Genomic DNA, 24,856 nt, shown 5'->3' on the forward strand with positions numbered 1-24,856 from the left:
CTCTGCCCCCTACAACTACTGGGTGTCGAAGCTGGACACGTGGCCTGAACTCGCGCTGTATGCCCTGGAGGTGCTTGCTTGTCCTGCGGCTAGCGTCTTGTCAGAGAGGGTGTTTAGTGCGGCTGGGGGAATCATCACAGATAAGCGTACCCGCCTGTCAACCGACAGTGCTGACAGGCTTACACTCATCAAGATGAACAAAGCCTAGATTTTCCCAGACTTCCCTTCTCCACCAGCGGACAGCAGCGATACCTAAGCAATACGTAGTCTGCACCCACGGATGGAAGCATCGTTCTCTATCACCATCAAAAACGGGGACCTTTTCGCTTCATCAATCTGTGTATAATATTCCTCCTCCTCCTCCTGCTCCTCCTCCTGAAACCTCACGTAATCACGCCGAACGGGCAATTTTTCTTAGGCCCACAAGGCTCAGTCATATAATTTTTGTAAACAATTTTTATACGTTTCAATGCTCATTAAAGCGTTGAAACTTTCACCTGAACCAATTTTTATTTTAACTGGGCTGCCTCCTAGCCTAGTTACCAATTAAGCCACATTAACCAAAGCGATTAATGGGTTTCACCTGCCCTCTTGGTTGGGCATGGGCAATTTTTCTGACGTACATTAGTACTGTTGGTACACCAATTTTTTGGGGCCCTCGCCTACAGTGTAATCCAATTAATTTTTTGCCCACCTGCATTAAAGCTGACATTACATCAGCTGTGCTGGGCACTGCAATGGGATATATTTATGTACCGCCGGTGGGTTCCAGGGAGCCACCCATGCTGTGGGTCCACAGGGAGTTGTAACTGCATGTGTCCACTTCTAAAGAACCCCAGTCTGACTGGGGCATGCAGTGTGGGACGAAGCCCACCTGCATTTAATCGGACGTTACCTCAGCTGTGCTGGGCACTGCAATGGGATATATTTATGTACCGCCGGTGGCTTCCTGGCACCCACCCATGCTGTCGGTCCACAGGGACTTCACAATAAGGAGTTGTACCTGCCTGTGTCTATGAATTAAAAACCCCGGTCAGGTTGGGGCATGCAGTGTGGGCCGAAGCCCACCTGCATTTAATCTGACGTTAGCTCTGCTGTCCAGGGCACTGCAATGGGATACATTTATGTACAGCCGGTGGGTTCCAGGGAGCCACCCATGCTGTGGGTGCACACTGAATTCCCATTGCGGAGTTGTACCTGCCTGTGACTATTTATAAAAAAACGCGGTCTGACTGGGGCATGCAGACACCTTGACAGAATGAATACTGTGTGGCACATAGGTTCCCCATTGCTATGCCCACGTGTGCAGCTCCTGATGGAGGTGGCACAGGATTGGATTTCTCATTGCTTCTGTACAGCATTGTGGGCTATCGCCCCGCCCCTTTTAAAGAGGGTCGCTGCCTGGCCCTGCCAACCCTCTGCAGTGTGTGCCTGCGGTTCCTCCTCATGGCAGACGCACTTATAAATAGACATGAGGGTGGTGTGGCTATGAGGCCAGCGTGTGGCATGAGTGCAGCTGAAGGCTGCGCAGGGACACTTTGGTGTGCGCTGTGGACACTGGGTCGTGCGCGCGCGTGCGGGGGGGGGGGGGGGGGTTGGGCAGCATGTAACCCCGGAGAAGTGACAGCGGAGTGTCATGCAGGCAGTGATTGTGCTTTGTTGGAGGTAGTGTGGTGCTTAGCTAAGGTATGCATTGCTAATGAGGGCTTTTCAGAAGTAAAAGTTGTTGAAGGGGGGGGGCACTCTTACCGCTAGTGTGGCTTAATAGTGGGACCTGGGAACTTGAGATGCAGCCCAACATGTAGCCCCTCGCCTGCCCTATCCGTTTCTGTGTCGTTCCCATCACTTTCTTGAATTGCCCAGATTTTCACACATGGAAACCTTAGTGAGCATCGGCGATATACAAAAATGCTCGGGTCGCCCATTGACTTCAATGGGGTTCGTTACTCGAAACGAACCCTCGAGCATCGCGATAATTTCGTCCCGAGTAACGAGCACCCGAGCATTTTAGTGCTCGCTCATCTCTAGTGCATACGCATTTACCCCACCCTTCTCTGAATGACGTCAGAGGGCTTGAGGGGAGGTGTGTTCTGGGAAACCTTTAAAACTAAGGGTATCAGAGAGACCCAGTGCCAGACCACAGAGATATACTGCAGCAGATGGACTTTGTTTCCTGGATGTGGATCCCAAAATCTGGTAACTTTCTTTTATTTTTCCACCTGTTTATTTCAATAATCCTGCTTGTTGTACCTGTATTTCCTTCTACTCCCATGTAGCAATCTTTTTTTTGTATATCTTTTGTACATATCTATATCTGCATTGCTAGTCTTTTTCTAGAATAAAACTACAATTTATTAGTTGTCCATTTTAAAACGAAACATAACTGCGAAGATTGTGTTCATAATTCATAGTCCGGGGTCCAGCTCACCGCTGATATTGCAGCCTACTTGGCAATTCTGGATGATTTTAGGGAGGACTGTAAGAAGACTTGGGCTAATTTTTGTATTACAACTAAGCAGCGATATAGGTATGAAATTTGCTGGAAAAATGGGAAGGGGGGGGTACCTGGTTTTAGGGATTGTCACTATAGAGACTTGGAGCATTTCTGGATGCAGACTCCTTTGAACGGTGGCTTCATTAAATATTCTAGTTAAATGCGGTGATAAGAGCGGTTCAAAAAGGGTGAAATACCTTTAAAGTGTAAGATGCTCCATGGGGTGACTGGACATTACCTGGATAGCGATGGGGAGCAGCTGGTCCTGGGGGTCCTTCCACAGCAGACACATGGGGGCGCTGATGTACTGCTGCTTCCCATTTACAGAGTGGTTGGCAGGAATTCCCTGGAGAATCTTGTAGTCGGCCAGGAAGACGTTCCCGTTCTGTTAGGGAAATGGAGAAGTTCACATCTTTATACTTTACAGACACCAGGTAATTATATATCATACAGCTCCTTCCTAGGTCCCTTTCACCTTTGTTATGCTCCATCCTTGGAGATGAATAATAAATTTATCGGAATTGCTGTGTCTGGCATGTTCCGGACTCCAGTGGCGCCAGACAGACCTTTGGATGTAACACATTGCTTTTAGTACGCTGGTGGAAACTTTCCCGGATGAATTAACATAGCATAGTGCACTACTCTGTCCAAGCTTTCATGCCAGACCTGTGCTGGAGACTTTGAAAAAAACCTACAGCATAAAAGTTTGCATGGTTTTAGTGTATTCTTCAGGATTTAATAATTCATGTTGCATAGCAACCAGTTGTCTCTCTATCTCTTTAAAGCAAAATAAAACTCATTGCATGCTTACAAGATGAAAATGGTGAATTGGTTAAGAATGATGTTCCGAACTTTTAAATTCCTCTTTTGTATCTGTTTTCTCTCAGAAAGTAGATGGAATATCAATTGATCTTCCCTGCACTATTGGGGAAATAAAAAAAAAAATAGCTAACTTAAATGAACCCAAGTCTCCAGGTCCAGATTAATTACATCCTAGGATACTAAAGGAAGCAGCGGAGGTAATTGTTGAACCACTCGCCATAATCTTTGAAAATCCCTGGAGAACAGGAGAAGTCCCAGAAGATTGGAAATGGGCAAATGTTGTGCCTATCTTGAAAAAAAAGGGAAGAAGGTGGATCCAGGAAACTACAGGCATGTGAGCCTGACGTCTGTAGCGGGAAAGATCTATGTACAAATTATTAACCCCTTAATGACATGGCCTATTTTGGCATTGAGGACCAAGCGATTTTTTGGTATTTTTCCATCTCCACATTTCAAAAGCCATACCTTTTTTATTTTTCCGTGGACGCGGCCGTATAAGGGCTTGTTTTTTGCGCGGCAAGCTGTAATTTTTATCGGCGTTATTTTTGGGTACATAGGCTATATCGTAAAACTTTTATTATTTTTTTTATGATAACAGGGAGAGAAAACGCATCAATTCTGCCATAGATTTTTTTTTTCTTTTTCTTACAGCGTTAATCATGCAGCATAAATGACACACTAAATTCTTTCTGCGGGTCGGTACAGTTACAACTATACCAAAATTGTTATTTTTTTTAGGTTTTTACACTTTTTTGCAATAAAACCACCTTTTTTTTGGAAATCTTTTTTTTTCTCTATAGCTGCATTCAAAGTCCTGTAACTTTTTTATTTTTCTATGTACGGATCTCTATGAGGGCTTATTGTTTGCGAGACGAGCTGTAGTTTTTATTGGTACCATTTTGTGGAATGTACGGCTTTTTTGATCACTTTTATTGCATTTTTTGGGAGGCAAAATGCTAAAAATTTGGCGTACAAAATAAAAAGCGTGTTTAACTTTTTGTACACGTCATTACGGACGTGCCAATACCCAATATTTAACCTTTTTTTATGCTAATATTAGAAAAAGCATAAAAAAGGGTTTTTTAAAAATTTGTTTTTTTACATTTTTCTTTTCTTTACGTTTTTCTTTTCTTTTTTTTACACTATTCGAGTCCCTCTGAGGGACTTGCAGCACTGTGCCTATGATCGCTGTCATAAGGCATGGCAGAGCTACTGCTCTGCCATGCCTTATCGCTTATACAGCGATCCTAGGCATAGGCAATACAGGATGCCAGTGTCTGGCGTCCTGTTGCCATGGTGACAGGCCGGGCTCTCGCGATGACATCGCGAGAGCCGTCCGGAGACACAGAGGGAGCGCGATCCCTCTGTGAACTCTTTCCCTGCCGCAATCTACTTAGATCGCGGCAGGGAAGGGGTTAACAGCGGGGGGCGCATCTCCGATGTTATGTGATCTCGCGCTATCCCCAGGACGTACCGGTACGTCCTGGAGCGGGAAGGGGTTAAACAGCATGTATGCAAGTACTTGGATGAGAATGAAGTAATTAACCAGAGCCAGCATGGGTTTGTAACAAACAAGCCATGCCAGACTAATCTAATTTCCTTCTATGACAGAATTACTGACTGGGTTGATCAGGGAAATGCAGTGGATATAGTATATCTTGGCTTTAGTAAAGCATTTGACGAAGTATCTCATACCATACTTATTGAGAAAAATGACCAAATCTGGGATTGACAAGGCAACTGTTAGGTGGATTCACAACTGGCTGAGTGATCGTACTTAAAGAGTGGTCATAAATGGCTGCACATCCAAGTGGGAGAATGTATCAAGTGGGGACCACAAGGCTCTGTCCTAGGCCCAGTGTTGGTCAACATTTGTATAAAAGATCTGGAGGAGGGAATTGTGGGAAACTGATCAAATCTGCTGGTAGCACAAAGCTAGGAGGAGTAGGTAACGCTAGGGAAGAGAGAGACAGGATTCAAAAAGATCTAGAAAAGCTTGCACAATGGTCAGCGACTAAAAGAATGGTATTATCAAGGAGAAATGCAAAGTCCTACATCTGGGCAAGAAAAATGAAAAAAGCACATACAGAATAGGAGAAATTGGGCTAAGCAGCAGCACATGGGAAAAAGTCAACAATGTGATGCAGCAGCCAAGAAGGCAAACACAATTCTGGGATGTATTAAGAGAAGCATAGAGTCTAGATCACGTGAGGTCATTTTCCCCCTCTACTCTTCCTTAGTCAGACCTCATCTGGATTACTGGGTCCAGTTCTGGGCACCCCACTTTAAAAAAGACAGACAAACTGAAGAAAGTTCAGAGAAGAGTTACCAAGATGGTGAGCGGTCTGCAAATCATATCCTATGAAGAACAGCTGAAGGATCTGTCAATGTTTAGCTTGCAAAAGAGAAGGCTGAGAGAAGACTTAATAGCGGTCTACAAATATCTGAAGGGCTGTCACAGTGCAGAGGGATCAGCCCTATTCTCATCTGCACGAGGAAAGACTAGAAGCAATGGGATGAAACTGAAAGGGAGGAGACACAGATTAGATATTAGAAAATAGATTAATGAGTGGAACGGGTTGCCACAGGAGGTGTGGAGTTCTCCTTCAATGGAAGCGTTCAAACAAAGGCTGGTCAAATATCTGTCTTGGAGGATTCAGTGAATCCTGCACTGAGCAGGGGATTGGAGCCGATGACCCTGGAGGTCCCTTCCAACTCTACCATTCTGTAATCCTATGATCTGGAAGGCCACCATATTTGCGCATGTTTATTAGATTTTTTGCAGAACTTTAATTATGTAATTATATGCCCTGTATCTGGACTGATGGTTGATAGGAGAATCCAGTCCTCGTGTTCTGATGCTTACACTTCTTGGATTATGTAATTTCTTGTATTAACCTCTGCCCTCTCCCCTATTTGCAGTTGTTACATTAATAATCACTGCCTGCTATAAACCAGTTTATTGTGTAGCAGTCTGCCTCTGCATTCCGTATGGATTTGGAATATCTGCTGTACCATATACTTCTTTTTTTATGCACAGGCTTAGATTATTTGCTGTACAGTAGGCTGCATCTTTATGCTGCACAGACTGGTTCCAGTTGTGTAATAGACTCTCTCCATAATGCGCAGGCTTGCTTTGGGTTCTTTCCTCCAACGCAGGCAGATTTGGACATTGAAAGGCTTAGAAGTTGTTACAATCCCCACCTGAAGCTCTTTTTGAAGGTCTGTGGAGGTCCCCAGAGATGCAGCCACCATGCTGCTGGTGACTGGGAAGTTCTCTGATAGGTTGAGGCATTTCCGGATCAGCATTGGGTTCCCTCCATTCAGATACTGATAACCAAAGAAGGAGTCCTCATTCCATCTCTTGGAGACCTCATCTGGAGACAACAGAGAGATGGAGACTGGTTAACAGCAGACAGTGATCCTATGTGAATGCACCCCCAAATTTTATGTGTATTATCTGAGAATTTGACATATGTATCACTCTGGACTAAAGCTACTAAACAGCCACCAACTATGCTATTAATGAAGATATCTATTGTCGGGTTAATTATGAAAGCAGTTAGAATGCCCTGTTTTGCATAGATCTATAATTCACCATCTTATGTTGAGGCTAAAGACTGCACAGTATCATGTCTATGATTCTTGCATTTGACTTCATGAATATACCATCTGCAGCACCCCAGAGGGGTGACCCTGGGCACCTGGCTAACATGAAGAGCTGGGAGGGATTAGTGCTGTCTCGTCAAGGTGGAACTTACCAGGCTCTGGTCCCAGGGGGATGACACGTAGCCAAGGCCAGAGCAGGATTGCAGGCCCGCTTCAACACTCCTTTGGGAGGGAGAGCCAATGAACAGGATGGGGAGCACTAGTATCAATCACTCGTGACGCCACCATTCCCACACACCGATATTCTATGTGGCAGAGTAATAAACACGGAGACTTGTGTATAGTGCCTCAGGTCCCTAGGAACGGTTAGAGGCTGGTATAACTTTTACTTGGTAATACCTTGTATAAGAGGTCATGCAGGTACAATTCACTTCAGAACATTAGCAGGTTATAGCTCAGAGGTAGGGAGGATACACAAGATGAATACGGTCCTACAGTCCACATTATCTGTATGTCACCGGTCCTGGACTGGGAGCACTCCAGAGGAGGAAGGGGGCAAGGAGTCGCTCCACATACACTCTGGCAAACAATTATTCACGAAAGGCTTAGCCAATGCACACCCCGCACAGCAGATGCATGGGTGTCTCACTCAAATACCTCTGTGCAGTGATCCTCATGGTGGACGGCCACACAGGAAAAGCCTTTGGTGTGAAAAGGTACCTGTTTTAGTATTACTTTGGGTGGCTCTCACTCTGGGGGCTTTAATAACTCACTCCCCCATGCGATTCACATGTGGTAGGGGTGTCTCTCCTCCTCCATACTAAGCACAGGGAGACAAGAGGTGTCTCCCTGTGGATTCTCCAATGGATGGGGGAAGAGGGGTGATCCTCAGCTCCTCCATAGGGAGCCTCTCCTCCATTTTCGATACAAAGAAGCTAAAGGTGCTTCCCTGCACCAATGTGGGTCCTCCAAGAGCATGGGCAGATTGATGATTATCAACAACCTTTCCCGCTCTCAGCCACTCACATTTCCACCTTCACGTATACCACATGACACAGTAGAATAGATAAATTCAGCAGACAGCACTGACAGGCAATGAGTTTATGGGAGTTAACCTTTCAGACACTGCAGCTATACAAAACACATACAGAAAATAAAATGACAGCTTAGCACAGTGCATCCAAATGAGACAAAGCATGTATGACATTTATGGAGGGACCAGGATGGTGTTCTGGGCCACTACACATCCATTAATCTTTGATGTTGGCCGTCCTCTTCTTCCTTTATGTCTCGCAGATATTTCATAATTAGTTGAAACTTATTATATATTCAGAAAAAGGGTAAACTGCAACTTGTTTCTGCTCCATGTGGAAGGTTCACCTTGATTTGGTCAATGATTCAGCTCTTCCCGTCCATGCGGTTCTCATAAGTCTTCACCGATGTACCAAAGTGTAAACCATTTTCAAATCTTCTACTCCTGAGTCGTGTAAGTGGAAGATTCTTGAAGCTCACATCCATCCTCAGGTCCAAATGGGTTGCAGTGTTTTGCTTTCACACTGATATTTCTGATGTACAGATATCTATGGTGGATCTTCTACATCATTTGTAGAGCTAAGACTTTTATAATCTATTACGGCCATAACTGCATCTATGAGGTTTATACGACATATGCTTGAAATCAAATCACAAGAAGCCTGGAGACCCAGAGAAGACAGAACTGGAGATCGGCCGGAGATGAAGTCACACTGATAACAACCACAAGAGGTGAAATAATGGAAATAATTGTAAAGCACCGGAAATGTTGGTTCTGTTGAAGTAGAACACCGTCTTGATGTCGTCTAGATTTCTCCAGGAATCGGTGTTTCTTGTGAAACCTTTTAATCCTACTTCAAGTTTTCTGTAAGAAAGCAGAAAGAGAGGAGTTTATGAGGTTATCAGTGATAGGCCAAGAAGAAGACAAATGCTTAAGACAGAAAGAACAATTTAAAGGTGCTGTATTTATAAGAAGATCAACAACATTTTATATGGTATAAACTATCCACAGTGACCAACTTCAGTAGCACCATCAGCAGCTTCTCACTGGTCACGTATGGCTGGAGGAAATCCAGGCTCAAGTAAACTTGACTGTAAACGAAACAGTGAAGACATGAAGCTTCCTCAGATGGCAGAACATTGGTACCAATCACATCACCACCCTGAGGGTTCCTCGAAAGCCTTCTGTAGAACTTAAGGTGTGTCCTTAAGTATCATAGATCAGTGATTATATATATTGTGGGAGTGCAGTACACAGAAGGGCCTGTAGAGGGCTGCAGACACGACTTCTGGTACTGCAGTGAAAGGGTTATGGATGTGTTAGTAAGCTACATAAAAGTCTGTTCCTGTCACACTCAAAGGAGAAGTTACAGCTCAGTGGAGCTGAAGGGCTGCTAGTCTTAGGTCCTGTGTGGACCAATTTGGAGAACCGTCAAGCCAGTCTGATGGAGGAAGATGCCCTGGGAGGAGTAGTGATGGTGGCCCTGTGAGTTGTGAATCCTAAATTATGAACTTTATGCTGTGTATGTTGTACAGGGTTTGCTGTGTGATGTGAAAATAAATGCTGGCAGGTGCCAGTTTTAAAAGAGTCCAAGTCTCCTAGAGGCATTAATGTTGTGTTCATTCCTGCCCAAGAGATTGTGGCAATCCGCAGGCAAGAAACCCCCTTGCCATATATAGTGGAGGATGCGCTGGCACACGGAGTGATGCACAAAGCAGCAGATTGCAAGTAACATGTCAAGTGGATGTTGGCTGTGGGCGGTGCTGCTGCAAGCTGTTTGTAAAGAGCCAGGGGGCTGAAACTTCAGTTGCTGAGGAGTGACAAAAGTCTGCAGACAGTGGTTTAAAGGACCAGGAGGCTGAAAAGCTGTGGTTGCCTCGGAGGGCAACAAAAGACCAAGCAGAGGATGTCTGTGAACCAAGTTAATGGACTTTACTTATTTCGGTGGTGAAATTGACTTTGCTATGGAGGAGCTCCTCAGGCAGATGGCGCAGTCGATTGCTCAAGTGAGAGAGCAAAATGAGGCCATGAAAAGGATGGTGTGTTCTGTGCAGGATGGCCCACTGAAAGCTGCACAGTGTCAATGGACATTTGATGAGGAAATGTTTAAGGACTATTTTTTTGATAAGGACTATATTGCTGATGGTAATGTGTTGCAGAGAAAACTTTTCATTAACCCTGATATGTGGGGGATTGTGGGGCATTTTCTCTGTATCATGTGCCCAGAATTGATAGAAATGTTCCCCAGATGAAGTCACAGTTTGAACAGGTTGCTATAGGGAGTGCAGCCAACGCCAATGTGAGAGTCAGCACTAATATACCTCCAGAGAAAGAGAGGAGAAATAGTGCAAGGAAGACTGAAGAGGTGGTCCGTGTGGACCCTGTGGTCCAGAATGTAAAAGAAAGTGGAAAGCTGCTCTGGCCAGCTTATGCAAATTTTCTAGAGTTGCAGACAGAATGACTCTAGAGAGAAAGGGTGGATGCTCTCAAAGAAGCAGCTCAGGTGAAAGCAAAAAGTGCAGCGATCTTAAAGGAGAATGAGCGCCTTAGAAGAGCATCTAAAACTGAAGCCGATCACAGGTTGTTGCTGAAACAAAAAGTCATTGAGTGTGAACAAGGCTTGATAGAATTGAGAGGTGAGAAAAAGAAATATGAGGGATGTCTTTCAAAAGTCCATGAAGAGATGCAACATCTCAGAGATGAGGCTGATCGCAGAGTATGAACCAAAAAATGAGTATGTCTGGAAGCAAAAGCTGTGCAGTATGAACAGGACTGTAATAAAACTGCAAATAAGACCCAAGAGTTAGAGATGACGTGTTGCAAGTTAGAAAGAGCTTCTACAGATGCACGAAATCCAGCTACAGGTTTGCTGGATCACGTTGCAGAGCTGAACATGCAGGTAGCCCCGAGGAATGGTGAATGGGAGTTGCAGGTAACTGAGCTCAAAGGAAAACTGGAAACAGAGAAAGCTGCTTGCAGCTAGGCAGATATTCAAACAAATCTCTTGAAAGACATACTGGACTTTAAGGCCCCCTGTCAACGGGCAAGGCGGAATATCGCTAGTGATATTCTGCCTCCCGGGAGGAGGGGAGAGAACTGACAGTTCTCTGCAGTGAGACTATCCGACAGATAGGCTCACCACGGAGAATTGCAGCAAATCGCATGCTGCGATTTGAGTCCCATGAGTGGAGAATCTCTGTGATTCTCTGCTCGTAGACAGTGGGCTGCACTTTTCATAGCAACGCAATGGAAAGCTTGCACTGCATTATTCGTGGCCAGATTATTGCCGCGAGTAATGCAATGCAAGATCACCCATGGATAGGAGCCCTAAGGAAGCCCATGAAGCCCTGAATGAGAGCCTAGTGTCCCAGCTACACATGAGTTTGGCTGAGGAATCGGAAGTGTATGAAGCTCAAATCCAGGATCTTGAAAGAAGTCAATCTCTAGTTATGGGGGAACTGTTCAAGCAGTTGGAGCAAACTGAAAAGGTGAAAGAAACTTTGAAAAGTTAAGTGTACTGAGTTGACCCGTGAGGGGAAGATGCTATTGAAAGACAAGCATGTATTGGAATGCAAAAGAAATGCAGTAGAAATGCAGCTTCAGGTGCTACAAATAAAAATCACTAAAGGTGACAGGGTTCAGGCAGAGCTGTCTGAGAAGATTAACAAACTGCAGTTGGATTTGGAAGCTCAGAGTGAAGAGTGCCAGAAGCTGCTGCAAGAAGAGACGCATCAGAGGCACTTAGTGCACAGCTGAAGAGAGAGCAAGTAGAGAAAGATGCAGAAACTAATAGAAACCTGTCAGAGCAGATTTCAACCCTTCAGGCGCAGGTGTCAGATATGGAGAAGAAAATGGAGAATACTGCATGCTTGTTGAAAAGAAAAAGAGAGAAGTTCAAAGAGTGTTAGAAACTACAAATCACCAGTATGAAGAAAAAGCATCCACCTATGATAAACTTGAGAAGCTTAAAACAAGTCTTCAACAGGAATTAGAAGATGGTACTGTGGAGCTTGGTCACCAACAACAGATTGTGTCCAACTGGAGAAGAAACAGGATACGTGTAAACAGGGGCTTACTGAAGAAAAAAATAGAGTCTGCAAGATATGCCAGTGAATGTGAGCATGCTGAAGAAAGGGCTTGTGAGAAAGAGACGGAGGCGCGAACCTTGACGCACACCCTGAAAGTGGCATCAGAAGTAAAGGCGATGTTTCAAAAGTTCGCCGAGAAGTTAAGCGTGAACATGAAACATTGGGAATCAAACAGTCAAGTTGCTGAAAAGAAGGTTCTGAGACTAGAGAGTTCTAGGACCCAGTTTATACAGCAAATACAACAAATGAAAATCTTGTTGAAACACTGAAAATGAGATGCAAGCAGTGAAGTGCGCCAAAGTGTGCTTAGAAAGTGACTTGGGCATTACAGGTGAACAGTTGGTGAAGACTAGCAAAGCCTTGAGGGATGAAATCATCCAGGTAAATGAGATTAAAGGCACTGAGCAACAGTTAGAGGATGAGCAGTCCTCTAAAGTAAAAGTGGCTGCTGAAGCTGAGGAGGCCACTGAAGCAGAGACTGGAAAAGTGGCCCCAGAAATGGCAAGTAAAGAAAACTACATGAAAGAAGTTGTAGACAGTAGCAGAACTGAGTCAATAGAGGCAATCACCACACGAGGACTTAAAGGGAGGACATTTAATGAAAGAGGGTCAGTTAAGTCATAAACTGAAGAAAAGGTTGTGCTGGTAGCTGAGCATGAGAAAGATGATGTGGCAGCTAAGACAGTACCAGTTACAGATCTAAAGAAAGGTGCAGTGATAGCCCCACACATGGACATCCCTGAGCCTGGAGCTTTGACTCCAGAGGGGGTTAAAGCTGCGACATGGGCTACGGCCTATATCAGTGGGGGGATATGTGGGAGAGCAATACCCAGAAGGGCCTTGTAGCAGCGCAGTGTCAAACTGGCCTGGTGATGGATAGGCAGTCTGGTACCTGGAGAAAGAAAAGGTAAGGATTAACACCCGATGGGTGTAGCAGGAACGAACTACAAAAGAGCCAGTTCCTGCCAGAAACAGAGAGGCGTTGGCTGAGAGAGCCAGAGATGCGGTGAAGGAGCCACATCAGGGACTGGAAGCCTGAGGTCTAGTGGGGACCAGTTGGGTCTGTCTGAGAGGGAAATATATGTGTATGTGGGTAAAAGATATGGATATATATTCCTATATGGCTTTCCTTTCTTTATACGTATGCTAATACTATGCAATACTATAATGCAAAAACTTAATATGGACCTTAATGATACTTGAGTAGATATTACACTAGAAATTTGCAAGGCAGAGAGATGTAACCTGAAGCTAACAGCAGAACAGGATGCCTGACTATGTGACTTCTTGCAAAAAGACTGGAAACTGGAAGTGCCTTTTCTGGATAATGATTGACTTAACTGCCTATATGATTAACCCTGCCTCAGGCAGAACTGCGGACATTACATATATGGATATGGATATGCGGTGGATTTGATACAATAAGACAGTCACACATTCCTAATGACACAGCAAGGGCTATAATACAGCATGCAACCTGCAATAAAGCGCGCAGTGACTCCAGTGTGAGGAACTATACCAGAACTCCTTGTGTGGTCTTTTCCTTTACTGCCAGCTACGGGGAATTGGGGTGGGCCTGATTGGTGCTGTACACAGAATTACCCTGACATGTCTGACAGAGGAAGACGCCTTCCAGACACCCCAGGTGAGGTTAGTGATAGGACCCTGTAGGTTGTGAACCCTAAAGCTATTTTGGACTGTGTATGATTTGTTATGTGCTGTGAATAAAGGCTGACAGGAGCAAGATTTAAACAAACTTTCAGACTTCTGGAGCATATTTTCGTGCAAGGTGCGCCACTTCCTATCTGTGTGGATGGCAATCCAGAGGCGAGTGAACCCCGACTTGTCACAGCCTGTACAGGGCTGCAGACAGGACTTCTGGTACTGCAGTGAAAGGGCTAACTCCTATGGGTGTGTCAGGAAGCCTCATAAAGGTCTGTTCCTATTACACTCAAAGGGGAAGTTATAGCTCAATGGAGCTGAAGGGCTGCTAGCCTGAGGTCCTGTGTGGACCTATTTGGAGAACCGTTGTGTCAGTCTGATGGAGAAAAATTTCCTCCAGACGCCCCTGGTGGGGTAGTGATAGTGGCCTTATGGGTTGTGAATAGAGATGAGCGAGCACCAAAATGCTCAGGTGCTCGTTGCTTGAGTCGAGCTTTCCGCGATGCTCAAGAGTTCGTTTTGAGTAACAAACCCCATTGAAGTTAATGGGCGACTCGAGCATTTTTGTATATGACCGATGCTCGTTAAGGTTTTCATTTGCAAACGTGGCCATAAAGGGGACTCAGCTGCCAGACCAGCACTTCTACACATCTCCACAATGCAGCAATATTCGGTGTGGGAAGTATGTGAGAGGGCCCTGGGTCAGCCTCTGTCACAGCAAACACCTTGTGTTGCCCAAGGTGCTGCGAGTGACATAGCAATGGGGACTCCATGTGTCCACACACTACTCATTCTGTTTGGGTGTCGGATACCTAATCAACAACACAAGGGGTAAACCATCTGCACTCTGCACCCTACCCAAGTCTGTCAGTGTTTTGGGGACAGACAGGTAAAACACCTCTATGGGAAGTCTGTGTGCACCCGCAGCATGGGTGGCTAGCAGGAACCCACAGACGGTACATAAAGAAATCCCAATGCAGTGCCCCGGATAGCTGAGGTTACGTGAGAGAAAATACATGTTGGCTGCGGCCCACATTCCATGCCCTAGTCAGTCTGGGTTTTATTAAAAGTGCCAGGCAGGTACAACTTCGCTATGGCAAGTCTGTGTGCACCCACAGCATGGGTGGCTAGCAGGAACACACAGACGATACATAAAGAAATCCCATAGCAGTACCCCGGATAGCTGAGGTTACGTGAGAGGAAATACATGTTGGCTGCGGCCCACACTCCATGCCCTAGTCAGTCTGGGTTTTATTAAAAATGCCAGGCAGGTACAACTCCGCTATGGCAAGTCTGTGTGCACCCACAGCATGGGTGGCTCTCAGGAACCCACAGACGGTACATAAAGAAATCCCATTGCAGTGCCCCGGATAGCTGTGGTAACGTGAAAGAAAATACATGTTGGCCTCTGCCCACAATCCATGCCCTAGTTAGTCTGGGTTTTTGGGGGGGTCAGATAGGTAGAAAAGCGCAATGGGAAGACTTAGTGCACCCATAGTATACACAGACCCCTGTAATATTCCTGTAGCAAAGGTATAAGCTGACCCCACTAACAGTTATGTTGCAGAAGTCTAGGAAGACCCCAGTAACATTTCTTTAGTAACAGTATAGACAGACCCCAGTAACATTTCATTAGAAGAAGTATAGGCAGACCCCTGTAACATTTACGTGGCAGAAGTATAGGCAGACCCCAGTAACATTTTAATAGCAGACGTATACGCAGACCCCCTAGTAACATTTATGTAGCAGCAGTATTGGCAGACCCCTGTAACGTTTCATTAGCAGCAGTATAGGCAGACCCCTGTAACATTTGTGTAGCAGCAGTATAGGCAGACCCCTGTAACATTTCAGTAGCAGCAGTATAGGCAGAGCCCAGCAGTAGTAACAGTAAAGACAGACCACAGTAACATTTCTGTAATAACAGTATAGGCAGACCCCATGTAACATTTGTGTTGCAGCAGTACAGGCAGACCCATGTAACATTTCAGTAGCAGGAGTATAAGCAGACCCCTGTAACATTTATGTAGCAGAAGCATAGGCAGACCCCAGTACGAATTTGTAGCAGTAGTATACGCAGACCCTTGTAACATTTCTGTAGTAACAGTATAGACAGATCCCAGTAACATTTCTGTAGCAGAAGTATAGGCAGACGCCTGTAATATTTACGTGGCAGCAGTATAGGCAGACCCGAGTAACATCCTTGTGGCAGCAGTATAGGCAAACCCCTGTAAAATGTACGTGGCAGCAGTACAGGCAGACCCCAGTAACATCCTTGTGGCAGCAGTATAGGCAGACCCCTGTAACATTTACGTGGCAGCAGTATAGGCAGACCCCAGTAACATCCTTGTGGCAGCAGTATAGGCAAACCCCTGTAAAATTTACGTGGCAGCAGTATAGTCTGACCTCAGTAACATCCTTGTGGCAGCAGTATAGGCAGACCCCTGTAACATTTACGTGGCAGCAGTATAGGCAGACCCCAGTAACATCCTTGTGGCAGCAGTATAGGAAGACCCCTGTAACATTTACGTGGCAGAAGTATAGGCAGACCCCTGTAACTTTCTTGTAGCAGAAGTATAGGCAGGCAGACCCTAGTAAAATTTCTGTAGTAATAGTATAGGCCAACCTCTGAAACATTGGAGTACCATGAGCGTAGGTGAAGGCCGAAAAAATTAGTTGGATAAGAGTGCAGGCGTGGGCCCGAAAAATAAGTGTACCAAGAGTACAAGTTTACCTCTGAAAAATTTATGAACCGAGAGGGCAGGTGAAACCCATAAATAACTTTTGAAAGATACAGCTCTCTGTTGATTAATTGGAACAGAGCCTGTAACAGAGCTTGTAGGCAGCCCTGTTGAAAAAATTGGTTCATGTTAAAGTATCAATACTTTTGAAACTTTGAAAAATTGTAAAAACATTGTTAGATGAGCCTTTAGGGCCGCAGAAAAATTGGCCGTTCAGCGCGATGACATGTGTTTTCTGGAGGAGGAGTAGCAGGAGGACTAATGTCAGAGACAGATTGACAAAGATAAATGCCCCGTTTTTCCGGTGATAGAGAAGAGTGCTTTTATCTGCAGTTGCAGCGAAAAGAATCTTTAGGTTCCGCTATTCTCCGCCGGTGGAGAAGAGAAGTCTAGGGAAATCCAGGCTTTGTTCATCTTTATGAGTGTAAGCATGTCGGCACTGGCAGTTGACAGGCGGGTACGCTTGTCTGTGATGATTCCCCCAGCTGCACTAAACACCCTCTCTGACAAGACGCTAGCAGCAGGGCAAGCCAGCACCTCCAGGGCATACAGCGCAGGTTTGTGCCACGTGTCCAGCTTTGACACCCAATAGTTGTATGGAGCTGAGGCATCATGGAGGACGGTGGTACGATCAGCTACTTACTCCCTCACCATCTTTTTACAGTGCACCCTGCGACTCAGCCTTGACTTAGTAGTGGTGACATAGTCTTGCTGGGTAGCCATAAAGCTGGCAAAGGCCTTGGAAAGTGTTCCCCTGCCTGCGCTGAACATGCTGCCTGATCTCCGCGCCTCCCCTGCTGCTTGGCCCTCGGAACTGTGCCTTCTGACGATAGCGCTGTCAGATGGGAAGTTTACCATCAGGTTGTCCACCAGGGCCCTGTGGTATTGCATCACTCTCAAACCCCTTTCCTCTTCAGGAATGAGAGTGGAAAGGTTCTCCTTATACCTTGGGTCGAGAAGGGTGTACCCCAGTAATCTGTAGTGGCCAGAATGCGTCTAACGCGAGGGTCACGAGAAAGGCAGCCTAACATGAAGTCAGCCATGTGTGCCAGGGTACCAGTACGCAACACATCACTGTTCTCACTAGGAAGATCCCTTTCAGGATCCTCCTCCTCCTCCTCCACGTCCACAGGCCATACACGCTGAACAGATGGGAGGCACGCAGCATGGGTACCATCTGCAGTGGGCCCAGCTGTCTCTTCCCCCTCCTCCTCCTGCTCCTCCCCCTCCTCCTCCTTCTCCTTCTCCTCCTCCTCCTCCTCCAAATCATGCTGAGATATAGACATGAGGGTGCTCTGACTATCAAGTGACATACTCTCTCCCCCTGTCTCCTGTTTCGACCGTAAAGCGTCAGCCTTTATGCTTTGCAGCGAACTTCTCAGCAGGCATAGCAGAGGAATGGTGATGCTAATGATTGCAGCATCGCCGCTCACCATCTGGGATGACTCCTCAAAGTTTCTGAGGACCTGGCAGATGTCTGCCATCCAGGCCCACTCCTCGGTAAAGAATTGGGGAGGCTGATTCCCACTACGCTGCCCATGTTAGAGTTGGTATTCCACTATTGCTCTACACTGCTCATATAGCCAGGCCAACATGTGGAGCGTAGAATTCCACTGTGTGGCCACGTCGCACAGCAGCCAGTGCTCTGGCAGATTAAACCGAAGTTGCAGGGTCCGCAGGGTGGCAGCATCCGTGGTGGACTTGCGGAAATGTGCGCTGACGCGGCGCACCTTGCCGAGCAGGTCTGACAAGTGCGAGTAATTTTTCAGAAACCGCTGAACCACCAGATTGAAGACGTGCCAGGCATGGCACGTGTGTAAGCCTGCCGAGCCGCCACCAGGTTACGGCCGTTGTCACTCACAACCATGCCCGGTTGGAGGCCCAGCGGCGAAAGCCAGAGGTCGGTCTGCTCTGTCAGTCCTGCAACAGCTCAGGGGCTGTGTGCCTCTTGTCACCTAGGCTGAGTAGTTTCAGCACGGCCTGCTAACGCTTGCCCACCGCTGTGCTGCCGCGCCACACCGACTGCTGGCGACGTGCTGCTCACATTTCTTAATTGAGAGGTAGAGGTTGCGTAGGAGGAGGAGGAGGGGGAGGGTTTAGAGGAGGTGGCATAGACCGCCATAGATACCAGATCCAAGGAAGGACTCACAATTCTGGGTGTGTATAGGACATGTGCGGTCTCAGGCTCTGACTCGGTCCCAGCCTCCACCAAATTCACTCAATGTGCCGTCAGGGAGATATAGTGGTCCTGCCCGCCAGTACTTTTCCACGTGTCCGTGGTTAAGTGGACCTTCCCAATAACCGCGTTGGTGAGGGCACGATTGATGTTGCGGGAGACGTGCTGGTGTATGGCTGGGACGGCACACCAGGAAAAATAGTGGCGACTGGGGACCAAGTAGCATGGGACCGCCGCCACCCTCATGTTTTTGAAAGCCTCCGTTTCCACAAGCCTGTACAGCAGCATCTCCAGGATGATCAATTTGGCAATGTGTACGTGTAATGCTTGAGTGTGCGGGTGAGTGGCGGGTTTTTCGCGCTTGCGCTCCAATGCTTGCGCTAGCGACAGCTGGACACTTCGCTGTGAGACATTGCTGGATGGGGCCGAGGACAGCGGAGGTGAGGGTTTGGGTGCAGGCCGGGAGGCGCTCGTGCCTGTGTCCTGAGAGGGGGGGGGGTTGGATCTGAGTGGCAGGTTGGGGCACAGGGGGAGAGGCAGTGGTGCGATCCGGAGGTGGTGAACGTCCTTCGTGCCACCTTGTGGAGTGCTTGGCCATCATATGCCTGCGCATGCTGGTGGTGGTGAGGCTGGTACTGGTGATTCCCCCGCTGATCTTGGCGCGACACAGGTTGCACACCACTGTTCGTCGGTCGTCCGCGCTCTTACTGAAAAACATCTACACCTTTGAAGACCTAGGCCTCTACAGGGTGGCTTGACGCGAGGGGGTGCTTTGGGAAACAGTTGGGGGGAGTCTTCGCTCTGGTCCTGCCTCTACCCCTGGCCACCCCACTGCCCCTTCCAACCTGTCCTGCTGCTGCACTTGCCTCCTCCTATGAAGACCTCTCCTTAGTTGGCTCACAGCGGTTATGTAATGCACACTGCAGTCCAAAAAAATTATACGCTAGGCTGCAAAAGGCCTAGCTGGGTAATAGTGAGCCACTACAACTCCCAGCAGCCACACAGTAAAAAGCACACGGCCACAGGTAGCCCTAAGAAGGAGCTTTTTTTTCACATTTTTTGGAAAAAGCAAACAGCCTATATAGAGTGTATATGTCTTTCCCTCTATCAGGGGCTGTCGCCGCACGCTGTGCGTGAAGTTGATGGCACACAAACAGCGGTGTAAAAAATTAAGCAGTTATTGGTCTGCAGTTGTAGGCTGACAGCGGTTATGTAACGCACACTGTAGTCCGAAAAAATTATATGACAGGCTGCAAAAGACCTAGCTGGGTAATATTGAGCCACTACAACTCCCAGCAGCCACACAGTAAAATGCACACGGTCACAGGTAGCTCTAAGAAGGACCGTTGGGGTACTTGTTGACAGGATCCTACACTACCACTGTCCCTGCCTCACCAGTACTGCCCCTATACTCTGTATAATAGACTGCAGACTGAGAACGCTATAGCTGTAATGGCCTGCACGGCCCGAGATGAAAAAAAAAATTGTGCAAAACTGCTCCCAGCAGCCACAACAGTAATGCACACGGTCAGATGTGGCCCTAAGAAGGACCGTTGGGGTTCTTGAAGACGCTAACAGTAGCCTAACACTCTCCCTATAGCAGGAACAGCAGAAACAGCACTCTCCCTAATCTCTGCCAGCATGTGTCTGAGGCGAGCCGCGGGCGGGACTGCTTTAAGTACTCAGCAGTCACTTGATCTCACCAGCCACTCACTGCAGGGGGGTGGGATAGGGCTGGCACGTCACAGGAGGAAGTGGTAATTCCTTCCCTGCATGTTTATTGGCCAGAAAATGGACATGCAGAGAAGGAAATGGAATTGACTCGAGTACCGCGCATCTCGAGTACCCTAATACTCGAACGAGCATCAAGCTCGGACGAGTACGTTCGCTCATCTCTAGTTGTGAAGCCTAAAAATTGCTGTGTGATATGAAAATGAATGCTGGGAGGTGAGGGTTTTAAAAGAGTGCAAGTCTCCTGGAGCAATTTATGCACATGTCTGGTCATTCTGGTCCGAGAGAAGTCAACGATCTGCAGGTTTAAAAACCCCTTTGCCATAATATGCACTCAGGCAGCAGAGTCTGGAACCCACCCGGTAATAACATTGGATATACTCCATTGTTTCGGATGTGTCGGGCCAGTGATGGAAGCTTCTAGACTCATCCTCCATCTTCAAGTACAACACACTGGGTACAAGATGACATTTCACCCCGTTGCACCTTCATTTCGTTTAATTGGGATTTTTGGGAAAACTTACGATAGAAGCACGGTGACCAAGAAGCTGCCACGCTTTTCATCTGAGTACCGTTCGTTGATGGGAAGATCACCAATGCCGTCTGCATCAATGCAGTATGGGCAACCTGGGGCATACATCTTCCATCTGTAAAACAATCCCAAGTATTAAACATAAATGGAGAACATCTTCCTGGGGTACCCCAAAATCCACATCACATGGTCATCCTGCTGGGGGAGCACTCACTTGTAAACTTCTCTATTCTTCTCCAGTTCCATCTTCCGTTGCTCCATGTAGAGGTTGCCAGAGCTTGTGGATAATATACTGCCTGAAATAAGAACAGGTCACAATGGCTGTAAGTAGCGCCCCCTGCAGAGAATAAAAGTCCTAATATGAGTGCAGGCATCTGAAAATATTCTTAAAGGGAATATGTCATCAAAAATTACAGCAGTCATCTCATTATCATCACAGGCAGGATTACACTGAGAGGAGACACCTATGTATGGATAACACAGGAGCCACCATTCACAATAGTCAAAGCTCACCTCCTCCCCTCCCTGCACAGACCGGATTACACTGAGAGGAGACACCTATGTATAGATAACACAGGAGCCACCATTCACAATAGTCACAGCTCTCCTCCCTGTACAGACCGGATTACACTGAGAGGAGACACCTATATATAGATAACACAGGAGCCACCATTCACAATAGTCACAGCTCTCCTCCCTGTACAGACCGGATTACACTGAGAGGAGACACCTATATATAGGTAACACAGGATCCACCATTCACAATAGGTGAACATAGAATGGTAGAGTTGAAAGGATCTTCCAGGGTCATCGGGTCCAACCCCCTGCTCAGTGCAGGATAACTAAATCATCCCACACAAATATTTGTCCAGCCTTTGTTGGAAGACTTTCATTGAAGGAGAACTCCCCACCTCCTGTGACAACCTGTTCCACTCATTGATCCCCTCACTGTCTAATATCTAATCTGTGTCTCCTCCCTTTCAGTTTCATCCCATTGCTTCTAGTCTTTCCTCTTGCAGATGAGAATAGGGCTGATCCCTCTTCACTGTGACAGCCCTTCAGATATTTGTAGACAGCTATTAAGTCTCCTCTCAGCCTTCTCTTCTGCTGAACATTCCCAGATCCTTTAACCGTTCCTCATAGGACATGATTTGCAGACCGCTCACCATCTTGGTAACTCTTCTCTGAACTTGCTCCAGTTTGTCTATGTCTTTTTTAACCCTTTCCAATCCAATTTGTATCCGGGTTTTCTTAGGGGGCTTACTCTTTTTCTGCCATTATGCAATGGCGCTATATGCTGGCTAAAGCCAGTACTGCATGAGGTGACACGTTGGATAGGCTCCGACAGCAGAGAGACTGGCAATATACAGTAAGAGAGCCCCGACGGACGTCTTCCAACATCGGAGCTGTGCAGCCTTAAATCATAATGTCTTCAGAGATCAGACAGTGGATTGGAAAGGGTTAAAGCGGGGTTCCAAGAATTGGACCCAGTATTCTAGATGAGATCTAGCCAAGGTAGAGTGATCTAGACTCTATGCTACTCCTAATAAATCCCAGAATTGATGTCCCAGCTCACCTCTTTCCTCTCTTTGCACATCGCCCACAGGGCCTAATACTAGTCTAACACTTTTTGTTTTGAAGAGGAAACTTCTTAGCCATCATCTCATCATGGTCACAAGCAGTATTACACTGAGAGGTGACACCTATCTATAGATAACAAGGGATCCACCATTCACAATAGGTGACTTCCCAGTTCACCTCCTTCCCTCCCAGAACAATGACTTCTTCACAGGTCACAGAGCATGCCTACAGAAGTCTCCTATACAAGTCAGTGGGTTCCATCTTGTCCATTGTGTGAATGGTCATGAAGCTACTGTAAAGCATCTCTCTAAATGCTGTTAAATGTAGTTCCAGCACGATAACACCCCCCCCCCCCCACCCCTCATTGTCATGTATAGACAACAGAATACATTTTTTTCAATAAAAATAAAACAGATTTGGAAAATGTAATCGGTTTCTCTCTCTGGTATTAAATAAAACCAATTTTGGTGGTTTAGATCCTTTAGGGAGTAACAGTTTCGTTTTTGTAATAGAGATGCATAAGGCTGCGAAAGGCTTCCGAAACTAAAGCCCTGGGTGTCCCCCAATCCCTCTTATTATTTACAGTTTTACATTCCTGTTATATTACTCCAAGAGCACAATACTTAATTCTGAAAGAGGGGAGAAAGAACACAGGAGGAACAGCAGAGGACCTACAGACTGCAGAGTCCTCCGCTCATACATCCACTATTAAAGAAACATTGACCAAGAATAGTGATCATGGAAGAAATCTGCTGCTGGCCAAAAAAAACACTGCAGCTCATCTGAAGTTTACCCAATACCAACTGGATGGCTCACAATGCTTCTGGAAAAATATTTTGTGCATGGATGAGATAAAAGTGGAAGTTTGACGCCCAAGTGAAGAATGCGGTGTTTGATGAAAAAGCAACACCAAAACCACATCCAATTGTGAAGCCTGATGGAGGAGGCACCATGATTTGGGGCTATGATGGAGGAGACATCATAGTTTGGGGCTGTATTGGGAGCTGCATTATGGTTTGGAACTGCTTTGTTACCTTAGGACCTGGACGCTTCCTGATAATTAGGGAAACAATATATTCTAAAGTGGTTCTGAACATCTTACAGGACACTTTAAGGGTGGCTGTCCAGGAGCTCAAGCTGAAGAGATGTTAAGTGATGCGAGAAAAAAAATGACACAAAGGACACAAGAAAAATCATCTAAAGAATGGTGGAGAAATATTTGTGTTCTGGAATGGCTAAGTCTGTCTGACCTTAATCATATTAAGATGCCGTAGTTTGACTTGAAGAAGACACATAAGGCATCCCAGATATCTTGATGAACTGAAACAAAATTGCAGGTATCAATGGTCCAAAAAGTCCCCAGCCCAACCTCCTTTGCCCAGGAGAGAAGGGAGGAGCACACCAAGTAGAAGAGAAGCCTGGCTGCTGTGAGCAGAGAGAGATGCGTGTTTGCTAGTCAGAGCATCAAGCTACTTATCCTAATGATTTTGTAAGTTTATACTTAAGTCCTGTGTAAGAATCAAGCTGCTAAGGGAGAAGATTGCACCCCCAGCCTCTGAATTCACTGGAAAACGTATTTTCCTTAAGGCTTAACAGGCTCCTAAATCTTTATTACCCCTCTGCTAATGGTGAAACACTGTTTTATGCCAGTCCACACTGGGAGGATGACTTCTTATGTGGTGAGCTCTAGAAAAAAGAAAGATTATGAGCTAGTCAAATCCTGCACTGAGCAGGGGGTTGGACCCGATGACCCCAGATGACCAGGAGGTCCCTTCCAACTCTAGCATTCTATGATTCTATGGTAAGGCTCAACAAAGACCACTTTGCATACTGTGATCTCAGGTCTATGGTGGAGACAGTGCTAGTCAACTCATGACAATGAACCTTTCCTGCATGCATCCTACTAGCAGGACTCAAACCCAGGACCTCCTGCTCCCATATTGGCATGTCTCCCTGCTAAGTCATTCAGGCTTTTAGACAAGTTTCCCTGCATACTTTAGCCTGGTTCCCAGATCCTGCTATCCAGTCTCTGTTCTGGCTCCGCCCTGTCCCTGATTAGGCTTGCTATATAAACCTGTTGCTGATCCTTCCTTCCTTGTGTGATTTATTGTGCTCCAAACCTTGATCTACTTCTGCCTGATCTTCTGTGATCCCACTAAGACTTACCATTGCTGACCCCTGGCTTCCCTTCTGACTACTGGCAATCTAGAAGCCTTCATTGTACTTTGTATTAGAATTGACCAGAGACTTTTAAAAGCAGCAAAAAGAGAGACTGCAGTGTTTCGGCAATATCTACTTCTCCTGTCAGTCCTCATCGAGTCCCCAGCTAAGGACTGAAGCCATGGCGAAACTAATGCAGGTGGACCCCATCCGTAAGCCACTTTCCACGA

At 46.4% G+C, this 24,856-nt stretch overlaps 1 protein-coding gene across 1 annotated transcript in view; it reads right to left on the reverse strand.

Moving 5' to 3' along the window:
- LOC136607539 (polyunsaturated fatty acid lipoxygenase ALOX15B-like) overlaps positions 1–24,856 on the reverse strand; it is a 123,871-nt gene that overhangs the window by 82,927 nt on the left and 16,088 nt on the right. The window contains exons 3-7 of the mRNA XM_066589046.1: positions 21,100–21,181; positions 20,878–21,000; positions 8,719–8,822; positions 6,521–6,693; positions 2,733–2,879 (exon numbers count right to left, since the gene is read on the reverse strand). Of these exons, the coding sequence (XP_066445143.1) occupies positions 2,733–2,879; positions 6,521–6,693; positions 8,719–8,822; positions 20,878–21,000; positions 21,100–21,181 (629 nt within the window). The remainder of the gene's footprint in view (positions 1–2,732; positions 2,880–6,520; positions 6,694–8,718; positions 8,823–20,877; positions 21,001–21,099; positions 21,182–24,856) is intronic.

This window comes from Eleutherodactylus coqui, chromosome 1 (genome assembly GCF_035609145.1).
Source record: "Eleutherodactylus coqui strain aEleCoq1 chromosome 1, aEleCoq1.hap1, whole genome shotgun sequence".
Taxonomy (NCBI): Eukaryota; Metazoa; Chordata; class Amphibia; order Anura; family Eleutherodactylidae; genus Eleutherodactylus; species Eleutherodactylus coqui.